Source organism: Oratosquilla oratoria, chromosome 31 (assembly GCF_046742065.1).
Source record: "Oratosquilla oratoria isolate Oo_2021 chromosome 31, ASM4674206v1, whole genome shotgun sequence".
NCBI lineage: Eukaryota > Metazoa > Arthropoda > Malacostraca > Stomatopoda > Squillidae > Oratosquilla > Oratosquilla oratoria.
In genome coordinates this window covers 260001-282176 of record NC_134807.1, presented here as the reverse complement: position 1 = coordinate 282176, position 22176 = coordinate 260001, and the positions used below count along the sequence as shown (strand labels likewise).

General features: G+C 41.8%; 1 protein-coding gene across 1 annotated transcript in view; it reads right to left on the bottom strand.

The window, feature by feature from the left end:
• Nucleotides 1-54: 54 nt before the first annotated feature.
• LOC143041396 (uncharacterized) overlaps nucleotides 55-22176 on the bottom strand; it is a 30593-nt gene continuing 8471 nt past the window's right edge. The window contains exons 2-4 of the mRNA XM_076213221.1: nucleotides 6961-7073; nucleotides 5471-5635; nucleotides 55-3684 (exon numbers count right to left, since the gene is read on the bottom strand). Of these exons, the coding sequence (XP_076069336.1) occupies nucleotides 3487-3684; nucleotides 5471-5635; nucleotides 6961-7073 (476 nt within the window). The 3' untranslated portion in view covers nucleotides 55-3486. The remainder of the gene's footprint in view (nucleotides 3685-5470; nucleotides 5636-6960; nucleotides 7074-22176) is intronic.

The following is a 22176-nucleotide window of genomic DNA, read 5'->3' as shown; positions in this document are numbered from 1 at the left end:
TGAAAAAAGACATTTGGGAATGGATGCTAAGAGGAGATTGTATGAGGGGGTGATTGTGCTGATAGTACTGTATGGGGTAGAAACATGGAACATAAGAGAGGAAGAATTTAAATGTGTTTGAGATGGAAAGCCTGAGAAGTATGGTAGGGGTTATTAGGCTGAATAGAGTGAAAAATGAGGAGGAGAATGGGGCTGAAAAGGGAGTTGGGAGATAGGATTGATGAAAGAGTATTGGGATGGTTTGGACACATGGAAAGAATGAGTGAAGAAAGATTAGTAAAAGAAATGTAGAAGGCAGAGATGGAGTGACCAAGGATGAGACAGATGGATGGGGTGAAAAAGGTATTGGCAAAGAAGGGAATGTCTGTTGAGGAAGGAAGGGAGAAGACAGAATATAGTGGGTGAATGGAGAATGATTATGTATGGGTGATACTGTGATGCATGGAAGGGGATGGGGTGAGGGAGTATGTGAATGATGTTTTGATGCAGCCTGAAGGGATTTCTCCCCATCTTCTCTTTTTCTACATGAGGGGACGGAGAAGGGGGTCACCAATTAAATTAAATGGGCTTGCTGTGGTTGTGCTGTGTCTCGCTGCATTGCTTCTGACGCAGAGATGACCCATTATGCAGGAGGAGCCAAGAAAAGCGAGAGGGAAGGGTGGTGTATGTGAGTATGAAGTGGGCAGGAGTGAATTTATGTCTTTGACTTTGGTTGTCTCCCTTGTAAGGAGTAAAAAGCCTTTGGTATGTGTATGCATGTATTTATAATTTTTTTAAATATATTCTTTTTATTTTTTCAAACTGAATATTCAATAGGAAAACTGAGGGAAGCTGTATTAACTATGTGGCTTCTGGCCATCTAGTGTGTTTATATTGATGATTTTTGCAAATATGAGGGGAGGAAAACCTGGAGACCTAGAATTATCTTCATTAGATCAATAACAAATCACTCAGCTAATTTCAGATTGGATTTTTCTTGAGATGGTAAGAAAGAGTCAAGATGAAACTGATTGAGCACCATGTTGTTCACCCCGTGAAGACATTTTCAGTGGCCTGTATTTCCATTCTCTTATCTTTGAACGCAACTGCACGAAGTTTCTTAATGTAGTGGAACCTCTCTAATCAAATAGCCCCTTATTTGACCAGCCAATATTCAAACTTGTTTCTTTCATTAAAATTTGCTCCTATATTGAAACATTGCACCAATAACTAAACCAAAGTTAATCATATTATACAAGGGCATCAAAAAGGCATATAGTCCATCTTATCACATAGGTGCCAGTTGTCCAGCAATAGCCAGAATTCCAATATTTTCATATTTTGGTAACATTTTAACATCCATGTGAGTTCTGGATGGTAGTATAATAGCTGAAAAGAAAAATAGATGAGGCAGGAATAAATGGCAATAGATATGAAAATGAATGTAAGTAGAATGTAGCAGATCATTTTCCAACTGTTGCTCCATTATTGCACTGTTGAATAATGTATAAATCAATCCACTGCCTCAGGTCTCTCCTGCTGGAGACCCACAGCTTTCAGGTAACCATCAACAGTTACTGAACTGGTCCATAAATCATGAAAAAGAAATATTGTGTTGTTGTCTGGATATGCCTAGTGTAGGACACTGTGACATGAGGTGTTCATTGCCGTCTGTATGATGGTTGCATCTGGGGCAGTTTGAGTCTCTAGCCAAACCTACTTTGTGGTGGTACTCTCTTTGTGTTTCATGGTGACCTGAATGTATTTTATTTCATTTTTTTTGTGTGTGATCCAGGTGGGATGTGAAATGTGTTTTTGTGTGGACGTATCATAGGGTAAAGGTGGGAGATTGTTCTAAATGTTTGAACAGTAAGCTATTTTTTTTTTTTTTTCTTTCTAATGTTCAGTTGTTTGAAAAATGACAACATGCCACAGGGAAATTAAAATTTTGTTCTAGAAAGTTATATTTATTTATTCTCATCATTATATCTGCATCAGGTTGTTTACATAAATAATATGATGATATAAATGATGAAAAAAATCTGCATTCTTTTCAAATGACAGTGCCTTTACACACCCAGCAAATACAAAATTGAATCAACAAGCCAAAGGAAAGTGAAATATATTAAATAAAAAATGGAGGGATTGAAGGTTTGAATGTAAGAAAATATCAGAACTTTATTGGTAACTTGTCCACCGAAGGAACCAACGTTCAATGGAGTCTTGAAGACGACGTCTGGTCCAAGCAGAAAGGCCCATGGTTCTGGAGGGCGCATACCTCTCCAATGACGTTGAGGAACTGGGTCTTAAAGATTAAGACGTTTTGATATGCAGACACAATCACTTGATGCACAAAAGTGAAGGAGGGCATTCAAACAATGGACTTAGGCTTGCTAATGCTCATGTCTTAGGTAATGAAATGCATTCAGCCCATACAGATAGTCGAATTATAATAATAGGAGTGAAAGAAAACTATTACAAACATCATGGGTCTTCTACAAAGAATACTAAAAGAGATACCCCACCCTCCAAAGAACTAATACACTTTCTTTGCCGATTCCATTTACAGCAAAATAGTAATGTAAATGACACCTGGTAATAAATTCAAATAGGTGAGGGCTAAACATGTTTAGTTATACATTGGCACATATATAAAAATAGACAAAATGAACCAACCCCATATAAGATGAATTATGTTGACCTATGACAATGTCTGTGGAGTTGCAGTGAGTAAAGGAAAATAATATGGACTGTAGGCGTGGAAATGCCACATAGTCTATTGTAGGGTGAAGAATGTTACATATTTCTTCTAAATTCAGACTGGGTAATCACTATATATTACTGGTGATTTAAGATGTCAACATATGATATTTTCATAAGTTTTGTGGGGGGGTGTTTTTTAAGTATGAACAATTATGCGATCTGTTAATTTTCTATTGAGATTTCCTGAAAAGTCATGCGTTACGTGGACAGCCAAGATGAATAGATTTTTTTTTTCTTTAGGAGTGTTGTTGCAGTTAAGATTAAATGTTTATATTCAATGAAATGCAAATTGAAAAGATAAATTTGGACCTCTTTTCAAGCAAGATGAAATTACAGAAAAAGGACAAGAACCAGTGAAACGTACAAATGTAATAAATACAAAAGACAATAGTGCATATTTATGAGTGTCCTGCTATTGCTTGATATCTGCATGTTAACATTAACTTGCAGATTAAATGTTGATTACACAAAATAAATTATAGAATCAAAATCATGTGACTGAACATATTGATTTGGTGTTACTGTATGTTATAGGGTATGAATACAATAGTTGTATTCCCCAGAATACAATTTAAATCAACTTTTAACAGATTTTCCTATTTTATCATTGATAAATACTCTTCTATATATGATAATATGTATTAGAAATTAAGGTTTTCTTTTAAATGGATATCTATGCATGGTCAAACGATATACGGCATTACTATAAAAATAACATTTTTGAGCTAAATCTAACACCACACATTAACTTTCTGCATAATATTTGGCTTCTTTGGGTTCAGGGTCCTTGTAGATGTCTTCGTTGAGGATGTAGAATTCGGTGGCTCGTGCACAGTCGACATTAAACCAGAGATCACAGATGAAGTAGGCCTGGTGGAAGACCGTTCCGTTGGGACACAGGAAGGAGTGTTTATGTCCGCCATGCAGACACATGTGGTACAACTAGAGAAAGAACCAAAACATTAGCACCATGGTATGACAAAAGAAAAAAAGATAACATCAAAACAATAAACATGTGGTACAACTGGGGAAAGAACCAAAACAGCACTTTGGTAAAAAAAAGTAGATATAAACAACACTATCAAAACGATAACCATGTGGTACTCTCTGAATGAAAAGGATAAGGAGAAGGAGTACGAAAAGAAGCTGAAGGAGGAGTGGGAGGGAGTAAAGGATAGAGTAGTGCTGGGTGTGGAGGAGGAATGGGGATGGTTCAAGGAGGGAGTCATAAAGTGTGCAAGGATGGTGTGTGGAACAAGAAGGACAGGGGGAAATAGAAGAAAGGGTAGTGAATGGTGGGATGAGGAAACAAAGAAGGTTGTAGAAGAGAAGAAGCGAGCTTTCACAGATTGGTTACAAAATAGGATCAGGGTGTCATATGAGAGGTACAAAGAAAAGAAAAGAAGTAAAGTAAAAGGTTGAGGAGGCAAAGAGGAGAGCAGATGTGAAATGGGGTAAGAGTATGACAGAAAATTTTGAAAGTAATGAAAAGATGTTTTGGAAAGAAATTAAGAGAGGAAGAGGAGGCAAATCAAGTAGAGAAGAAAAGGTAAAAGGTGCAGATGGAGAGATGATAATGGAAGAGAAGGCAGTAAGAGGAAGATGGGCAGAATATTTTAGGGAGTTGCTAAATGTGAAGGAGGATAGGGAGGGAAAGATAGCTGCAGTGGGATGGATGGATGGGGTGAAAGGGGCTTTACAAAAGAGAGGAATGTCTGTGGAGGAAGGACGGGAGAGGACAGAAGACGGGTGAATGGAGAATGGTTGTATATGGATGATGATGTGATTGCATGAGGTGGAATGGGTGGGGGGATGAGAGGGGAGGTAGTATGTGTGAGCAAAATTTGATGCAGCCCGAAGGGATTTCTCCCTGTCCTCTCCTTTTATGCAATGGGGGGACGGAGAGGGGGGGTCGCCGATTTTATGAAGCGGCCTTGCTGTGGATGTGCTGTGTCTTGTGACACTGCTTCTGACCCAGGGCAGTGGACAAGGTGCAGGGATGACCTGTCATCTAGGAGGTGCTCAGATGAGAGGTGGGGGTGGAGGTGTGTGGAGTGTATTCAGGGATGGAATGGGTGGAAATGATTTTATGCCTTTTCCTTTTTGGCTACCTCCCTTGTAAGGGGGGAAGGAGCCTTGGTATATGTATGTACCATAGCAAAACAAAAGAACAATGAAGCTCTGCAACAATGTTAAAACGAACATAAATGGTATAACTGGAGAGAGATTCAAGACATCAGCACTGGTAATAACAAAAGAAGGAAGATGAACAATAACACCATATGGATGAAATTAATGAGCCAAAATGATAAATGGGTTCAGACATTTACCTTACGAGGATAGGCTTAGGCACATTCACACTAGAAAGACGCAGAGTGAGGGATGATCTAGTAAAGGTGTTGAAGTGGATCAAGGGCTTTAACAAGGGGGATGAAGACAAGATCATTGTGTTAAGACAACAGGACAGGGCTCAGTTATGGATTTATTTTTTGGATTTTTTTTTATTTGGAAAGGAAATAAGCAAGAACTGGTTTACCAATAGAGTGGTAAACGAACAGAACAGACTTAGTAACCATGTAGTGAGCACTGAAACCATCAATTCTTTTAAGAAAAAGTTAGACAACTTTATAGATGGGGGGATGATAGGAGGTAATGGACATGGAACTGCCTAGTGTAAGCTTTAGAGTATCTTGCAGTCTCCTTTATTCTTATTTTCTTATGTTCTCACCTGACACGCGGCTTCTTGGTCGGCGTAGATCCCTGGGAGTCTGTTTTCGCATTCGAATGAAGTTTGGGGGACGTGAGCAAAGGTCGGGTAGTCCTGGCCGGCGATGCCAAAGATGCAGTCGGCGTCGGGATCGTCCTGGGTGGGCTCGCATCGGGGGTCGTACACCTGGTAAAGGAAATGAATTGATAGAAGACAAATAAATGAATTGATAAGTAAAAAAAAAAACGAATGAATTGTGACGGTGAAGTTTATTTATTGTAAGACTTATCTGATCTGTAACAGGAATTGCGGAGAAGGAAATTACACTGGGATAAACGTCACGTGTACCAAATTATCAATTTCACTTTTTTTTTTTTTTTTTTGCTCGTATCTAATCTCTGTGCAGATGATGATATTAATATTTCTGACCATAAATACGGGAAATAGCTATAGCGTGATTATAGTTCCTACAACATATTTTGTATCACAGAAATAGAATGGTAAGTTTGTAATATTTAGTTCGTTCGGAGAACTTCGAGTTTAATAAATAGTTTGGCATTTGCTGGAGGGAAAAATAATTGAAATATTCCACACACTGAAGGTAGAAGGTGAAAGGCGTGATATGCAGTTTGTGTATGACGTCAGGACGACTGAGGGAAGGGTGGGGTGGAACGCCACTCTTGTGCAAGTAAACGGGATGATTGTTGTTTTGTGACCAACGGAGGTGGTGGGTGGGGGTGGGGGTGGGTGGAGAAGATGCGCAAAGGGAGTAATCCTACAATTTCCTTTCTTTTTCATTTTTATATATTTATTCATTGATTTATTTACCTAGTTTTATCATTATTAGTCATTATTATTGTTGTTTTTATTACTATTAATATTGTTATCATTATTACTATTACTATTGTTTATCTGATATCTTCATATTTTATTAATTTGTATTTCTATTTTGTATTATCACGTCTTGTCTCATCCTTTGAATGTATATATGCGCACGATTCAAATAAGATATTGCAAGGAAAGGGCATTTCCTAAGGCAGTGGTGGGCAACCCTTGGCACGCGTACCAAACCTGCTGGCACACGAACGACTCTTTTACGGCACGCGAAGTTCAGAGCTCACCTTAGAAAAATTATAATAAATGAATAGATAAACAAATGAATAAGTCTTTTGCATGTCCATTGGTAAGCGCGTGATGCTCTGGGCGTCGGCCTGGGATCCTTACAGGAGGTGAAGGAGTGGGCGTTGGCACCTGAGAACATGATGTATCAAAGGTTTGGCTGGTTGTGGCACGCACGTTGACAAAGGTTGCCCACCCCTTGGCCTAAGGCATCCTTTGGCATGTCCCCAGGCCAACTCCTGTAGGCAGTACATTTATGACCGTCGCTTTTCAACTTTCTACTAATTAACGCCAATACGACGCACTTGTCTTCCCACTTTTTATGACTCGTGCCTATGGGATAGAAGTGCTGGAAATGAGCCCATGGCGACAAGAACGATCGTGCTGCTTACCTGTGGCGGCGCCTCAGGGGAGTATTCCTCTGAAGAAACGACGACGACAGCTAGAACGAGCGTCACCAACCCCAGCAGGGAACAGACGACGCGTGGGCAAACGTTGGTCATCACTGCAGAAGGAGGGAGAAAGGCTTTAAGGCGAGGAGCGTTGCGAAAAGAGAGGTCACTGGATGACGTATCAATGACCTAAGCTCACTTCACCGCTGCACTGCGGTATGTAAGTCCGTTATTATTATGTAACAATCTGTTTTAGATTCCATGTTTGAATCGGAAAATATGTTTGTGTGGTATCGGTGTTGAAGATAGTAAAACGTGGAAATGAAATGTGAAAGTAACTCGAAATGATACGATAATTAGGATGAATAGTTATGGGTTTCAGATGCATTGCGTTTAGAAACAGGAAAAATAAGATTTCTTTCAAGGGGTACACAGCATATTGGATACATAAGTTAACTGCATAATGTGAATAAGATATATAATAATAATAATAATAACAGGAGTGTATGTCGACAATAAATGTCTACACTGAATAAGATTAACAAATTAATTCACGAGATATTGGTTTAGTGGATATGTGATGGGTTATTCAATGTAGTATCCCGTCTTGGGATACTGACTGCACGTATTATGCAGGCAGTACCACAGGGACTTTCGTGACACCCCTACGGCTCAGAGTCTCCCCTTTACTGCCCCTAGGACGACGACGACTCTCCAATTGTGCTGTGTGGTCTCCAATAACTGGTGCCAGGATTTTATTAATCAGCACTACACAGCACCCAGTAATCCATAATAATTTCACAGATGTCAAGATATCTTATTGGGAAAGTAGGTATATATATATATATACATACATATATATATATATATATATATATATATATATATATATATATATATATATATATATATATGTGTGTGTGTGTGTGTGTGTGTGTGTGTGTGTGTGTATGTGTGTGTGTGTTCCATCACTCTTAGCAGAATATCCAGTTTACTCATTGGTGGGGAATTATCTTAAGACGAGAAAGATTACACTATCTAAGGGTGATGCTCACAAACCTCCTTCACGCAACTCATCCCCCTAACCCGGAGGTGGGGAGGGGGTTAGCCTCCCCCTCCCCTTCCCCCACGGTGGATGAACCAACTGATGGCTCACCATCACCTTCGGGAGTGTCTCACACGAGGGAGGTCACTGGCAAGAGTGAGGTAATGGTTCGAGTCACTATCGGTATAATTGGTTCCTTCCAACTCACACTCTCTTTCATTTTCAATCTGCCTTCAGACTCTCCTTTGTTAACCCTGCGACCCACCCCGACTCCATTTCTTTTTCCGCCTCGTGGCGGCGAGGGCTCGTGAGGGCGAGGGCAGGGACAGTGATCCCAGGAAGTTTCGAGTCACGAGTCACACACGGAATGGAATGGAAGGTTGCTTCGTGCTGGGACCGAGGTGGCAGCGCACCCACATATCTGAGCAGCCCTGTTTAGGTTCCGCTCTACCCGCCCTACACAGGGGGAACTAGAAAAGGTTCCCGACACAAATCCTCGCGCCTCCCTGACTGGGCTATCGTCCCGGTGGGGTCACTCTAAACTGCAGCCATGACAGACTGATAAACTAATATAGGGAAGGAGCATGAACTCTCTCAGAAGTGTGAACTTTTCCCCTGCCGCCACCCTGTCCTGCCCCGTCGCGCCCCAAACACACGACAGGACGATGACCCCACCCCGCCGCACCTTGAACTTATCTGACCCGATGACGCACCGGTAGTTGGCTTCCCCTCCCAGCGGCGGATGACATAATAGCCGTCGTCACAACAGAATTACCGGTGAGCCATGGCTGCCAGCCCCTTCCGCCCCACCATTCAAAGATATCGCTTTTTCAAAATTGCCTCCGCTACTATTCTGGACCGCATCTCAACCCCAACGGAGACGGAGTAGATCCCAGCCTAGACTACTCGAGATTCCTTGCTCTCTCCATCATTACTGCACTATCCAATTCTTTTCGGTGTGTCTTTTAAGGGAATAGAGACTTTGTGGGGTTTTTTTTCGGAGGGGGGGGGGCCCACCATAGGTGAGAAAGAATATTCCCCTACAACCCCGGTCTACAATGAGTTTCGTGCAACATTCGCGCCTCCTGCAAAGGTGTGATTAACGCCTCATGCCGACTGCAGTGCACAGAATCAGAGTTTGAGGAATTTGCAGGACAAAAAGTAACCCAACCCAAGCGAACAATTAACGGTATAAGGATACCAGCGCCCACATTGATCCTAACCTTCGCCTGATCCCACAGCCACCTCATTCCCACGCAGGATATCTACGATCTTAAATACAAAGATGTTCTCCTCGCCCAGGCCGCTCCTTTACTTGCTAATGCCTTGACCACACCAGACGATGATGTCGTCGCCTCGCAGGTGTATGCGTGCACTGCTTGGTTCCCGCAAACGTGTCCCAACCCAACAAAGTGTGCTAACTGTAGAAAGAACCACGCAACGCTCTACACATTTTGAACGCGAGGGTCTCTGTCTTCGATACTCGGAACATACCAGCTTCCAGAAAGACAGAGCCCAAGTTAGATCCATGATATTCTGCCCTGTAATCACCTACGCAGAGGTTTGTAGACTTCAGCGCGAAACACCTCCAACATTCCCACTCCTGCAGCCGCACCAAGCATTGCTAATCACTATAAATAGCTCTGAAAGCAAACCAGAATTTCAGCAGTGTTTTCAAATAAACTTTGTCAGCGAGGCTAAACGAGTTACAATTTGGTCATCATCTCTCACACAGTCCATTCGCAAGGAATGAGGGGCATTTCTACCCTACCAAGAGAAAATTAATGATGAATTCATCGTTTTCATGTTTCTTGGGATTTCCTTGAAAGAATGGCCAAGATTTCGTGATTCGTTATGGATCTTGTGGAAACGTGTCCTCGACACCTGGAAACCATGACTGTTTCTTGAACACGTCAAAGTACTTTTTTTCCAGCCAAAACTAGAAAGTCTTATTCAGCTGAGGTATGACACCAATCAAGAAAGGGGTCTCGACCAACGAGACCCAGCTTCAGTCCACAGGATGTACCTCAGTAAGGCTGAGATGATTGTCAGCGCCCGTAACTAAATTGTGTAAAGTATGAAGCGGTGGGGGTAAACCATCTTCATCAGACGGGCCCTGTTGTGAAGTTAGGTCTTGCTTCATTGCCTCGGACGACCCTGGCAGTGGGCGGGGGAGTGGGGGTGGGGGGATGACAGGGATGAACCCTTCGTCAACCAGGAGCTGAGAGACACATTAGACAACAAATGGGTGTTGAATGAGTGAAGGGTGGACACGTGCTTTTGATATACATATGTATGTATGTATTTAAATATGTATATATGTAAAGTATGTATGTATGTTATGTGTTAAAGGGGTACGGCAGGGCGGGGGGAAACCGTTATGCGCAGGATTTCTTCCTCCCTCGTCGTGTGGCAACGTCGTTGCGCAAAAGGCTGGGGGGGCGTTGCGCAGCAGGAGTGAATGGCGTCGATAGCGATGGGCAGAACGAAGAAAAATGTTCGAGAGGAGACGCGGGGCACCCGTGCCTCCTGAGCTGCGCTTCTTCTCAAAGAAAAAAAATGTCCGTTTGGTTTCGTGGGCGAAATTGTTCTTATCGAGATGATTTCCTGTTTCTCTATAGTTAAGAGGTTCTTCTGGGTGACTGAAATCCTCTCTTTGTCGCTGAAACAAGTAGTGGATGACGACATTGCTAGTTGTCTAGCTGCATTTGTGTATTGATGTTGGACAACAGTAAGGATGTTGTCAATATATCAACAGTTAGCTTTTTTATTTTTCGCTAACAATTCAAAAGCTCAAACACATTAAATAGCATTGCATTCACCTTCGTTAAACACGGAGACGATTCTTGTTCATGGACTTCGACATCTGCTAGAAGTACGTATCCATTTCGCCACTATAACCTGCTTAACACATTTTATTCTGGTGAAGACCGGCCGATTTTGTTTATCTTTGGTTCGTCGTCACAACTGAAAAGGGTAAACGACGAAGGCAGCTCCGGCCCGTAGCAGCCACCCGTGGTTACTTGAGAGCACGACGTCGTGTCGTGGACGGCGAGGAGCCGATACGGTGAAGAAGACATTGGGACTTGAGTTCACCAGCGCTTCCATCCTTGTGGAGAAATGATTGGGAACGGTAGGCAGGAGGAAGAGGGTTTGATAGTGTGTATGATTCCTTTGAATATGTCGATATTCCAAATGTAAACCAAATTATTTGTGCCTCACCCCATTTATGCCCCCCTGGAAGTTTGTATGTGAGCACATATATATATATATATATATATATATATATATATATATATATATATATATACATACATATATATATGTGTGTGTGTGTGTGTGTGTGTGTGTGTGTGTGTGTGTGTGTATACTGTATATAGACGAGCCTCTATCACCTGTGGTGCATCTTCCATATAGTATGTATAATGGAGAATATTCCCCTATTCCACACCAGACCATCACTTAAATTGCTCAGGAAGTGAAGTGACAGGTTAAACCTTATTTTGCTTTTCTTGTTCCCCGACCAGATGCGAACCCTGGTCACGGGCGTCAACAATCACATACTTTGCTGATCAACTTAACGAGACTCCTTCTTCAGGTAATTATTGCCGGGGCAGTTGTAGATAACTACGTATAGGGAGGTGTCAGGTCATGGAAAGGTAAGAGGTTATGATGACCTTCAAAGGGATTGATGAAACTGATCAGGCACACACACACACACACATACACACACACACACACACACACACACACACACACACACACACACACACACACATTTGTGTGTACATATAGAATATCGAAATATATTAAGATAGAAGTTTCAGAGTTGCGAAAACAACCTACTGAAACCTGTTGTAAGACTGGGAAGTTGGTAACCAACCTGCAGGACGAAAAGAAAAAAAAGAAAAGAGGTGTGCAAAAGTGCGAGTTGTGAAAGTCGCCTAAAGCGATCTCCTAGAATCACCGGATCGAAAATAGCGAACAAATCTGACGTAACCGCAAGCGATATAACAAACGCGCCTAATCGGGACGTTCCAAAGCGAATAAATGAAGACACAGGAATGTATTGTTCGAAAGTATCATGACGTAACGACCCAGTGGTGTTGCGAGTGACATAAATTGCTCCGCAGGTGTGGTCAGACGCACGCAAACGCACGCACGCGCGCGCGCGCGCTTGGCCTGCACTTCCAAGACTTACCGAAGAGGATTTAGAGCAATGAAAGTACTTCTGCGAACTCTACATACATGCTTCCTCTGCACTTGCTCTCGTCTCTCTCTCTCTCTCTCTCTCCTCACTTCACTTTCACTCTCGGAACAGAAAAGTAAAGCATCGGTCATTAATAGTGGACGCTGAGACACCTGTGTCGGCACGATCTTTACGCCTTCTCGAATGCTGATGATTCAGGATGAGTGAAAGCAAGCGACGTTTTATAATCAAAAAAGCACGTGAATGCAGGTTCCTTCACCTCAGCAAACGCACTACTCCCAAAACCTCGTTTGACACGGGGGGCGGGGGGCTCGTTTAGTAGCCGCAAGTGCTAGCTGCTGCAATTGAACTTGCCTAATGGCAAGTGTTGACACCAGGATATATTGGAGGCAAGTTGACTCACTTTCCGTTGACATGGGGCAAGCAGAGGGGTCGTGTTTACAAGTCGCTTTCAGCACTAGCGGCTACTAAACTAGCCCCCCCCTCCCCGCCCCCACCCCCGCCGTGTCGAACGAGGCCTTAAACGTTGCGTAATATCAACGACGAATTCCGAGGTAAACACTTCATCGCTGTGGTCTACGTGGAGGTAAGAACTAACCCCGCGTCGGCCATAACCACGCTCCTCCAGACAATGTCTTTGATGTCGACTTCGGCACCTCGTCGACAGGAATGTTGACGCAAGTCCAGGAAAGGGCCACCCTCTTTCTTTTTCGCGACGTAACCGGAAGCGTATTGGTCTCGTATTCGCTTAGTTGTGGGTTCGAGTCCCGCACTCCTCTCCAATTCCCAGCAGTGACTGATGTTACATGCCCCAATAGTCCCCTAAAGTGCATAATGGCAGGGGAAAGGTGACTACCTTGGCTACAACTACTCAGCGTCTCCTGGCGTAGGCTTCTCACCTTCTTGATACTTCCCTTCCTCACAGTCTCTCTCCTCTCTCTCTCTCTCTCTCTCTCTCTCTCTCTCTCTCTCTCTCTCTCTCTCTCTCTCTCTCTCTCTCTCTCTCTCTCTCTCTCTCTCTCTCTCTCTCTCATCATTTTTCTACACTTCCAGAACTCGCCATCAACCTTCCCTGTCTTCAGTAATGATCAGTTGTCTGCAGTGTTATTGGAAGGAGGCACTTCATTCTCAATTTGATAGCGATGAAAGTCGTCTTGACGAGTTCTTCGTTCACTGGAACGACCTTTCCCCCCACCAGATTCAAAAGACCATAAGGCCTACACTAGGCAGTTCCATGACCCGTATCACCTTTCATCCCCGTCCATAAAGTTATTTAATCTTCTCTTAAAACAAACAATTGTTTCAGCATTCACTGCGTCATGGTTACTAAGTCTATTCCATTCGTTGACCACTCTATTGGTAAACCAGTTCTTGTCTATTTCCTTCTTAAACCTAAATTTGTCCAATTTAAATAGATTACCACGAGTCTTACCCTGCTGTCTTAATGTGATGACCTTGCCTGCATCACTCATGCTAATCTTTAATCGTCTTAGAGCAAACGTTAGCCTGAGAAACGTTTAACAATTAGGCTGTCTTTGTTCAGAGTGTGTGTGGGGGGGATTTTGTCAGGTCCCCCTCGTAGCCCTACCAGGACTTACCTGAGTGTCCACCCACTCAGTGAATTCCTTGTCCGCTTTTGTTCTTTGTGGCGTATTATTCAGAACGTCTTAGTCTTGCCACGACAAATAAGCAAATATTGTTTTCATTGATGTTGTTGTTGTTATTAATTTTCCTCAACATTGGAAAATGTCTCGCTGCGACATATCACCTGTGAGGGTCTGGTCTCTTGAAAAGGTTAGCCCCCTCGCGTACCGGGTGTTCCTTTATCCTCTACTCCGCCTGGCGCCAGCCTACGTCATCCAAGCCCAGGACACCGTGCCCCGACCCACGGCCCCTCCCCGAGCAGCCAAGGGGCCATATCTATCCCCTTCATCACCAGGTGTCCCGTGCTTCCTATCCCGAATACCATTAATTTCCGTGGTACCTCGTCAGTGGCGAGGGCTTTGAAATGCGCCACGGGGCGGGGGATGACGAGGCACTCTAATCTGTGATCGCACAACTCGGGGCTTTTTTGAAGACGTGGCACCGGTGCAGAGTGATGGCAGATATGGCGCATATGTGTATGTATGTGCGTGCCAGCAAGCTCAACTCACACCGCAGTAATAGAATTGTTTCCTAGTGTGGCCCTCCCCCGTCCTTGGGACCTTGCCCTGGGTTCGGAACCAATGGATTAGTATATTCTAGCTTAACCTAACCTATCCTAACCTAATCTGACCTATCCAAACCTAACCTATCCTACCCTACCCTATCCGAACCTAATCATAACTTAACCTAAGCTAACCACAAACTGGCATAACCTAACCTAACGTCAAAACGTCGCAGTGCAGTCCGGGGAAGGGACCCGTTATCTACAAAATCGTGTGGGGAGGACCTCGTGGGAAAGAATACCTGTTTTTGCAACTGCGCCTCCTTTCTGGGTCAGTAATAGATACTTGGGAGGAAGCGCAGAACAAAATTGGGACGACAGATGCTCACGGAAACTTAGCTTCACTGTCTCCTCCCGACTGAGGAGGCGGGGTGGGGGGGGGGTAGATGCAAAAGCACGGACAACCATATCTGACCCACGGGAGATCATACCAAATGCAGTAGAACCTGTTTTATGATATAATTATGCCAATTTCATTTTATAAGTGTGTTTTCGGTGTTTTCCTCAAAATATGTGTTACTGTACTTTCCAACCCTGGAGGATTACCTGACGGGACATTGGATTTCTTTCTTCTTTTATCATTTCATTTTCGTCGTGTGCGTTTACGTCATTTTGATGATCAAGTCTGCATTCCCACAGCTATGATTTGTTTTCTACTTGCAACCATTTCATATACCATATATACTCTATATATCTTTAATAGTGTATAATGCTCATTGCATAACTAGAAGTGTCTCGGTGAAATGTAGTTTCATTGCGTTCATAAGTTTTTTATACAATTATAAGAGTAATAAGACTGTAGTAGTAGTAGAAGTAGTAGTAGTAGAAGTAGTAGTAGTAGAAGTAGTAGTAGTAGAAGTAGTAGTAGTAGTAGTAGTAGTAGTAGTAGTAGTACAGTAATAGTAGTAATAGCGGCAGTAGAATATATTAACAATAGTAGTGGTAGCCGTTGTAGTGTTAATAGAATAGTCGTGGTAGTAGTAGTAGTAGTAATAGTGGTGGTGGTAGTAGTAGGGGTAGTAACGAGAGCAATAGTAGTAGAAGTAGTATCAATAACAAACGCTAATGGCGACAACAACATCAACAGTAGTGTTGTCATCACAGACTGAGGTAGTTGCCCTTTTGCATATCGGCAAGTCACACACACACACACACACCTTCTACATTTCACTTCCCTCCCCTCAGGCATAGGTTGTTTGTGTGTGTGTGTGTGTGTGTGTGTGTGTGTGTGTGTGTGTGTGTGTGTGTGTGTGTGTGTGTGTGTGTGCTCGTATACGAAGGAAGTATTTCTTTTTCAAATGTACGCTCGCCATCTGTGATTCAGCAGTAAGGAATAACGAAGAATGATGGGTTTGGATAGAATTGACGATTTGAGGAGGAGGAGGAGGATAGTGAGGAATTGAAAGTCTTTGAGTAGATGGATACGACCAGTGGCTATTCTGAACAAAGTGTGTGTACGAGGATTGGAACATGACTGTATCAACATATGATGATCTCATATACACACACATACGTGCACACACACACACACACACACGCACACACACACACACACACACACACACACACACACACACACACACACACACACACACACACACACACACACACATCATTAATACCTTGTAAGATATATGAAATTGCTTCACGTTAGCCAGAACAAAACATTGGAAGTGTGTCGCACTACCAAAGGAGGTCATATCCCATTAAGTATAGTGCCTCTCCTGCAAACTGAATAAAAATCGTTTGGCGTCAACTAGAATGAAGTATGTCAAGTGGGCCAACGTGCCGAAAAAAGTTATTCTATGACCTGTGGATTGCTATAGGTGCATCATTCGAGTGATTCTGTCGGTAATGTGACTATACGTGAGCGTACTCCTGTGCGTGCTATTGCCATATCAGTGATCCTTTCTTTCTTGAAGATGAGCTCGAACTGGCACTACGTTTACTGTCGACTGAACAGTTAGTGTCAGAAGTTTGTGTACACTTGCGAAAAAAATCGAGAAAATAATTTCATACATCAAGTTTCATTTGCCTGTACTGCTCTGTGTATTTCTAGATTAATAGATACACGCCGTCGCTTTTTTGATAGCTCGTTTTTTTTAGCCGAGGTGCCTTGGAGATGTATGTATGTATGTGTATATATATATATATATATATATATATATATATATATATATATATACATATATATATATATATTTGGTTTGGTACATTTTGCTTTAGTGGTTTGACAGTCACAACACATTAGCTTGAGTTACTCGAGTCATTGATTTACCAACAATTCTTACGAGAAGCTGAAAGTCCAGCTTTGACAAACATCAAGCGTAACTTGAGCTCGTATGCTCTTGGCTTTGCATCTTAATATTTAACGCCACAGCGAGAATAGAAAGTATCTTTTGTGCACATTTATTTTCTTAATGACACTCTGTCCAATTATGACGTTTATGAGTGTGTGTGTGTGTGTGTGTGTGTGTGTGTGTGTGTGTGTGTGTGTGTGTGTGTGTGTGGTGTGTTGTATATGTGCGTATTTGTGTATGCATAAACGGCTTATGTAAGTTTATGCTCATTCCTAGGAAAAAAATGAAGTAATAAAAGAAATCTTCCACCAGTTCATCATTACATTTAAAATCAAACAAATAACCATTTCATTAGCAGGATGTATGAAAGCGTAGCTGCAATTTTAAGAAAAAAGCGCGTACAGTACTTATAATTTACAATCGCTTTGGCTTGAGTTTTATACCGTTTTTTTCTCGTGGTGCTTTTCATGACCACATCGTCACGTTTTGGGCGCAATCGTCACAGACATGACGTCATAATGCCAGAACGAGTTTGTTTACCCAAGTCGTCGAGCCAAGTCGCAAGAATTCAGAGTCGTATTTACAAAAATACATATATGTAACTTGTACCAAAGCTCAATCTCACTCATGGTAATTATTAGCTTTCTATTCTTTTAACTGCAGCTACAGAAAATATAAATCAAAAGCTCTCGGAAGGATAGTCGAAAGGTTTCTTTTGGGAATTCATTTTCGAACGAAAGTTATGATTTGGATAGTTCCTAAAAACAAGTATAATAATGACTGAAATTAATAACCACTATGATAATAGCAATTATGATATAATGACAGTAATATTGATTATGTTATCAATAATTTGTTGCAAACCAAGATAAAAGTAATATCATTCTGAGGGCGATCTGTAAGATCAGTGATTGCAATTAAAAATGAAAAATTCTTATGATAACTATATATATTCTATCTATTGCCAGGTCATTTCATTTAGATGAAATTTAATCCCGCTGATAAAAGATAAACAATGAATAATCTACTGATAATTATGTATATATATATATATATATATATATATATATATATATATATATATATATATATATATACATACAAAAAACCTTATAATATGACGCCAAAGATTCTGGATGATAAAGGTATGATGAATTCATGTCAAGACTTCTATTAGTACACCTACTATTTCTACTAATACTACTACTGCTACTATTTTTTAAACAACCTCCATCCTACTACTACTATTACTACTAGTACTACTACTACTTGTAGTACTACTACTACTCCTACTTGTCCTACTTCTTTTCTTGCCACAATCTTTTTATATATAAAACTACGACCTCCATCGGAAGGACGGTGGGGTGAGAAAGGCTAGTTCTGTCTTTTACTAACAGAGTTCGTTGACCCCCCACCCCCAACAACAACAACTGTGGCCGTTTCTTTTCTTACCATTTCTTTTTTACGTTTTCTATTTATTCGGTTGTCAAAAATTCTGTTTGTTGTAGAGGCGCTTTGTGTCTGTTGGTAAAAAGGAAATGGTACAAGGGAGTTGAATTCAGAAGTAGAGAATGAGTCTACATCTCATCCATGCTACTTCATTGTCTCAAATGATGATGGTGACGATGACGACGATGACAGTGATGATGATGATGCTATGTTTAATATTGGTGACAACGAAAACGACACCACCGAATATAATGAAGATGACGATGATGACAGTAATGATGACGATATCTGTGATGACGGTGACAACGAGAATGACGACTGTGATGATATCTGTGATGATGATGATGATGATATCTGTGATGATGGTCATACCAACTACAATAACTCAACGACAGCACCAAAGATGGTGACAACAATAATGACGACAGAAACTGGGTGATGAAGATGTTGCCCACGACAAGTCCAGATCATCCAAAAGGACTCGAAGTTGACAACCACAAAGCCACTTCTGGTGTCTGTGACCACGAAAACCGTGAGACCACAAAGCTCAACATTTTGTTTGTGATCCTCTTCCAATGAGCCAGAATACCTTTACATCACCCTGCCTCTGCCAACACAGAGGGAGGGTGTTGGAAAATGTGACGACATTTGTCACAAACAACATTAGTACCTTTTCATAAGTGTTTGGGTAATGGGCCTGAATACTATTTACCTTTGCAGTGACAAGCACTGAGGCAACGAGAAACATATGGAATATGGAGTTTCTATTTCTACTACTGCTGCTACTATTACTACTACTACAGTACTACCACCACCACTACTACTACTATTACTACAACAACTATTTTATTCTGTCTGCCGCCAGGCGATTATACTATTCTGCCAGTACAAGGAAAGGGTCAATTTTGATATATATCTTAAGCTGTAGAATAAATCATTTGAAGACATTTTTGCACCAAATGCGCAGTAAAAGATTTTATATTTGCAGAACGGAAAAGGAGTGTAAATTGTTGCAAAACTCTTGAGTTAGGCTGTAACAGAAGACCGTCGTCTGTGGTTAACCTCAATGAAAACAAATCTTTAGTAGGAAAAGGATTAATCAAGATAAATGTTATCGAGATTTGCTAGCGAGGAGTCTACTATGCCAGGCGGCGCTGAGTAGCTGCTGCGGCCGAAGCCGTCACCTTTGCCCCATGTGCTATATGCGCTTTGGGGACTGCTGGGAATCGGGGAGACGGGCGGGATTCGAACTCACAACTTAAGTCAATGCGAGACCAGTACGCTTCCGATGACGCCACCAGATAGAGTAGGAATTGCAAAACAACAGAAATGGTTGGAACTTTCATTTATCGGATGTAAATATTCCACCAGGATCTGTAACTCAAAATATGTTCTCCTCAATAACTCAGGTGCAGAACAGAAGAACAAAAGTCGATAGAAAAAAAATCTGGTTGACCTGCTACCCCCCTACGCCACCCCCTTTCCCCTCCTCTGCCTCGTCAGGGTGTTTTGAGCAAAAGTATTAACGAAGACAATTGTACCTATCCAGTACAGGAAGTCCTCGAGTTACGTCGGGGATCCGATCTCACGGACTGGCGTTAGGCGGTTTTCGACGTAAGTCGGAATTACCATAACCGAAACCAATGATCTAATCCAAGACACCCTTAATTCATGCATACATATCAAGAAACAGAATTAGGCCATAGGAAAATGAAAAAGAGAACGTAATTATAGTACAAAAAAGTGACAAAAGGAAACCGTAATAAAAAAAAAACATAAACATGACAACAAACCCCAATAAGGACAAATGAAACTTTACATTCGGCACCGCCGTAAACTCGAAACGACGTATGTCGAGGAAGGCGTAAGTCAAGGACCCCCGAATATTGTATATTGTCTCTGTCCACGTCCAGGACATCCTGATCAATCGAGCGACGATCTCTTCCCATCTCAAATGACACGTCAGCATAACTAATCACCTCAATGCATCTTTAAAGCAGCCGACAACTATTTCGTTCTGTTGAAAGGAGCCTTTATCGTGTATAAGCCTAAACCCCACCAAACTATCTTATTCGTCTCTGAGGTGCCCCTCCTCGGTAGCAAAGGAGCCAGAAATGCAAACTCATCATATAATGGTGTACGTGATTCGCAACAATGGCGACTGTAATGAATGCTATGGGGATGACCAGTGTTTATATTTTTATATATATGTATATATATGTATATATGTATATATCCATATATATATATATGTATATACATATATATATATATATATGTGTGTGTGTATATATATATATATGTGTGTGTGTGTGTGTGTATGTATATATATATATATATATATATATATTATATATATATATATATATATATATATATATATATTTTTTTTTTTTTTTTTTTTTTTTTTTTTTTTTTTTTTTTCTTTCTTTTTTTAGCATCCACCCTCCTTGCACATGAGGGGGTTGCCTATTTGAACCTTGCAAGATGCAGAGGAAACTGCGTCGCGTAGCAACAGGAGAAGACAAAACGGTCATCATCATGACACGCGCGCCTCCGCTGCCTGTGCCGCAAGTAGCACACCGCAGCTGCGGCAAGCAGGCGGGGGTAGAGACTGCTGCTGCTGCTGCAACCTGCTGAATGCCGCAATCCAGCTGTAGGGTGCCCGCTGTGCACAACAGTTAGCAATTCCCACCACCTCCTTCAGAAATCGAGTTCCCACGATTTGTTTTCGCTTAACGTGCTGTTTGTCAAACGCGAGGCGAAAGACTGTACTCATCCTTATTCACTAGTGGCTTAGAGTCTATTTTAGCATGACAGAGATTTATTTCAACAGTGTTGATAAATAGCTGGTTTGCAATTCTTAAATGGGAATTTTTTCTTCGATTGTTCGTCTAACTTTTCTTCTAGTTGTGTATATCTTCCACCAAGGTTGCTAATTTAACAGGCTGAAGTAATGTATGTTTTCTAATAAAGTGGGTTAAGGCTCTGTGAAGGTAATCTTACGTGTGGCCGAAAGCAGTGGGTTCGAATCCTACATGCGACTGTCATAAAAATGATCAAGTTCTCTTAAGTTAAGGCAAACTGATTATAGTCTTTGTGATGTGTAAAAGGACAGGAATTTCGTCTGATAATTAAGCAATGAATAAAAGCCCGCAATATTTACTCATTTCGATTCGGTACATGTGAGTTAGGAAAAACAAACAAACAATGCGCTTGGTAAAGAGAAACTTTTCATAAACTAACAAAATTAACTTCAAAGGTATTCTGTTACATGATGATAACAAAGAACTTTCTGTCGCTAACTCATGTTGTCAGAACGGAGACATGATCATCATTCTGATCGTGTAAACTCAATCATGCAGGGGACATCTGCCACGAGGAGCTCCGGATGGCTCAGTAATGACGTTCTCGCCGCGCTGGTAGTAAGGCCATCTACGTACGTATGCTAGAACGCTGTCTGGTTTGCTTGATACCTGATTCAGGCCACCCCCCCACACACACACACGCACACACACATACACACACGCACGTACACACAAGCACGTACACACACACACGTATACACACACACACGCACACACACAAGCACGTACACACACACATATAAATACACACGCACACACACACACACACACACACACACACACACACACACACACACACACACACACACACACACACACACACACACACACACACACACACACACGTTCCCACACTTTAAACTGAAGCCTTCAGTGTATTCACCCTCATGAGTTTCCCCAAACACTCCCACCCAAGCGTGGGTGGGCTGCCCACACGATACGACGTGAGCGGCTGCGACAAACTAACATCTGTGACGATTCTAAAGGCAAATTTCGTCTTTCAACCTTTACAAGTTGGTTAAATGTACAAAGTAGGTAGCTCTTGAGTTCATGGTTGATAAATAATCTTACACACACACACACACACACACACACACACACACACACACACACACACACAAAACATCAAAACAAAACAA